Source organism: Atta cephalotes, assembly GCF_000143395.1.
Source record: "Atta cephalotes unplaced genomic scaffold scaffold02009, whole genome shotgun sequence".
Taxonomy (NCBI): Eukaryota; Metazoa; Arthropoda; class Insecta; order Hymenoptera; family Formicidae; genus Atta; species Atta cephalotes.
The window spans coordinates 1-1,861 of record NW_012132073.1 but is presented as its reverse complement, the minus strand read 5'-3'; the positions used below and the strand labels follow the sequence as shown (position 1 = coordinate 1,861).

At 24.3% G+C, this 1,861-nt stretch overlaps 1 protein-coding gene across 1 annotated transcript; it reads left to right on the top strand.

Annotated features, from left to right (window-relative positions):
• Window positions 1–339: 339 nt before the first annotated feature.
• Window positions 340–1,782, top strand: LOC105625496 (the record flags this gene model as incomplete). Its single annotated transcript, XM_012206822.1, has 2 exons — window positions 340–397; window positions 1,489–1,782. Coding segments are annotated over exons 1-2 (352 nt in total), but the record flags the coding sequence as incomplete, so codon positions are not given.
• Window positions 1,783–1,861: the final 79 nt, after the last annotated feature.

Genomic DNA, 1,861 nt, shown 5'->3' with positions numbered 1-1,861 from the left:
CGAGAATTACAAAATAGTGAAGGACTTTTTGATTCAGTTTAATCCACTCCATTTACACACAAGCGCTTTGTCAAAACTTTCCGGACATCCTGTATACACATACAGGATATACATACATCCTGTATATACATATAATGAAAAGTGGATTATTAACACAGACCAAATGTTTAGAGCTGATACTAAAACTTACTAGCTTTACTTTGATAGTACGAGATATCTATTTTTCTGACTGTATATAAGTTGGGAATACTTAAGAAAAAATTCAGAAAGGTTCATCTATCTTAAACATTTACTTCTACTTAATTGCGGTTCAAGAAATTTAATTCATCAAGTGAAATCATGAAGTGTTTTGTATTATTAGCAATATTCGTAATTGTGCAAGGGATAACAGGTGATAGTAAATATATATATTATTATATATCATTATATAAATATATATTTTTCCTAAGTATTATACAATTCTAATCATTTTTTATTAGAGTCGCATAATAAATTATTCAATATAAATATAAAATAGGTATGATAAATTAATTACTTAACATTTTTTAATATTGAGATAATTTGATATTAATATAATTATTTAAACGGCATTCGAAAATTCGTGCAATTGTTCATTTCTGTACAATTTTTGATGTAAATTATTTTGCATTTGTAAAATATTACAAATGCAAAAAATTTATATCGAACTTCATTTTAGTTTACACTTATGGAATATCAAGAATACTTATATAATATATGCTTTTAACGAATAAGTATTATGTGAATTACGCAAATAACATTATAAAAACAAAATACAGAACATAGCATATGTATATATTTTTAATAAACCACACATAAAAAGAATGCCGACAATTAAATAAATATCAATTATGAATATAATTAATTCTTATGATTTATATTACCATGTTAATAAATTAATCAGAATAGTAATATATTCAGCGAAAAAAAATGTTACAATCGAGAATATCTTTAATTAATTATTAACTTTCTTCTTTGTATTATAGAAATAATATGAAATTGACGATTTAATAACTTTCTGTCAACTGCAGCTAACAATTGTTGATTTTTATAATTTCATGCATTTATCAAAGTTATAACATTTAAATGTTATAACTATTTTTTCCCTTATTCTTATATAATGCTAATCGAGAATATAATATTGTTCGTAAATCAAGTGCTAATGCATTATAATGTATAAAGTTGTAACGCCGCACTATTACATAATACAATATTGTACGTATAGGTATAACGATATTTCGAAAATTGCATACTTTTTCTTGAAAAATTTTGATAAATTTTTGAAAACGTTTTACAAATTTTTAATTATATCTTCATTATTTCTTCATTATATTTAATAAATTTAATAAATGATGTCAGTAACATTTTTTATTTAAAAATAAATATAAATTTATATTGTAATGTATGCATAGGTTTTTCTCCAAAAACCTACATATAGTTGGCATTATCCATTATGGCACGATTCGGAAGATGATGATCCAGTCAATTATTCAGATGATTCAGATGATTTAGTGCTAATCGAATCAAAAGGAAAAATATCAGACACAAAGGAAATCAAGACGGAAAAAATATCAGACACAAAGGAAATCAAATCACCCGTTCGTGAAGATTTTCCGAAACTAACGAACGTAAATAATCCAGTCGTTGTAAATACAGATACTTTGGACAATAAGAACGAAAAATCAGTACCCGCTTTACCACTCTTAGATACAATTTACCACCAACTTAATAACGTATTACATAGCTTGCGTGAGTTCGCCGAAGGTAAGTTTTTAAAGTATACATAATAAAAAGATATAGTTATTTACTATATATATATATATATATATATATATATATATAT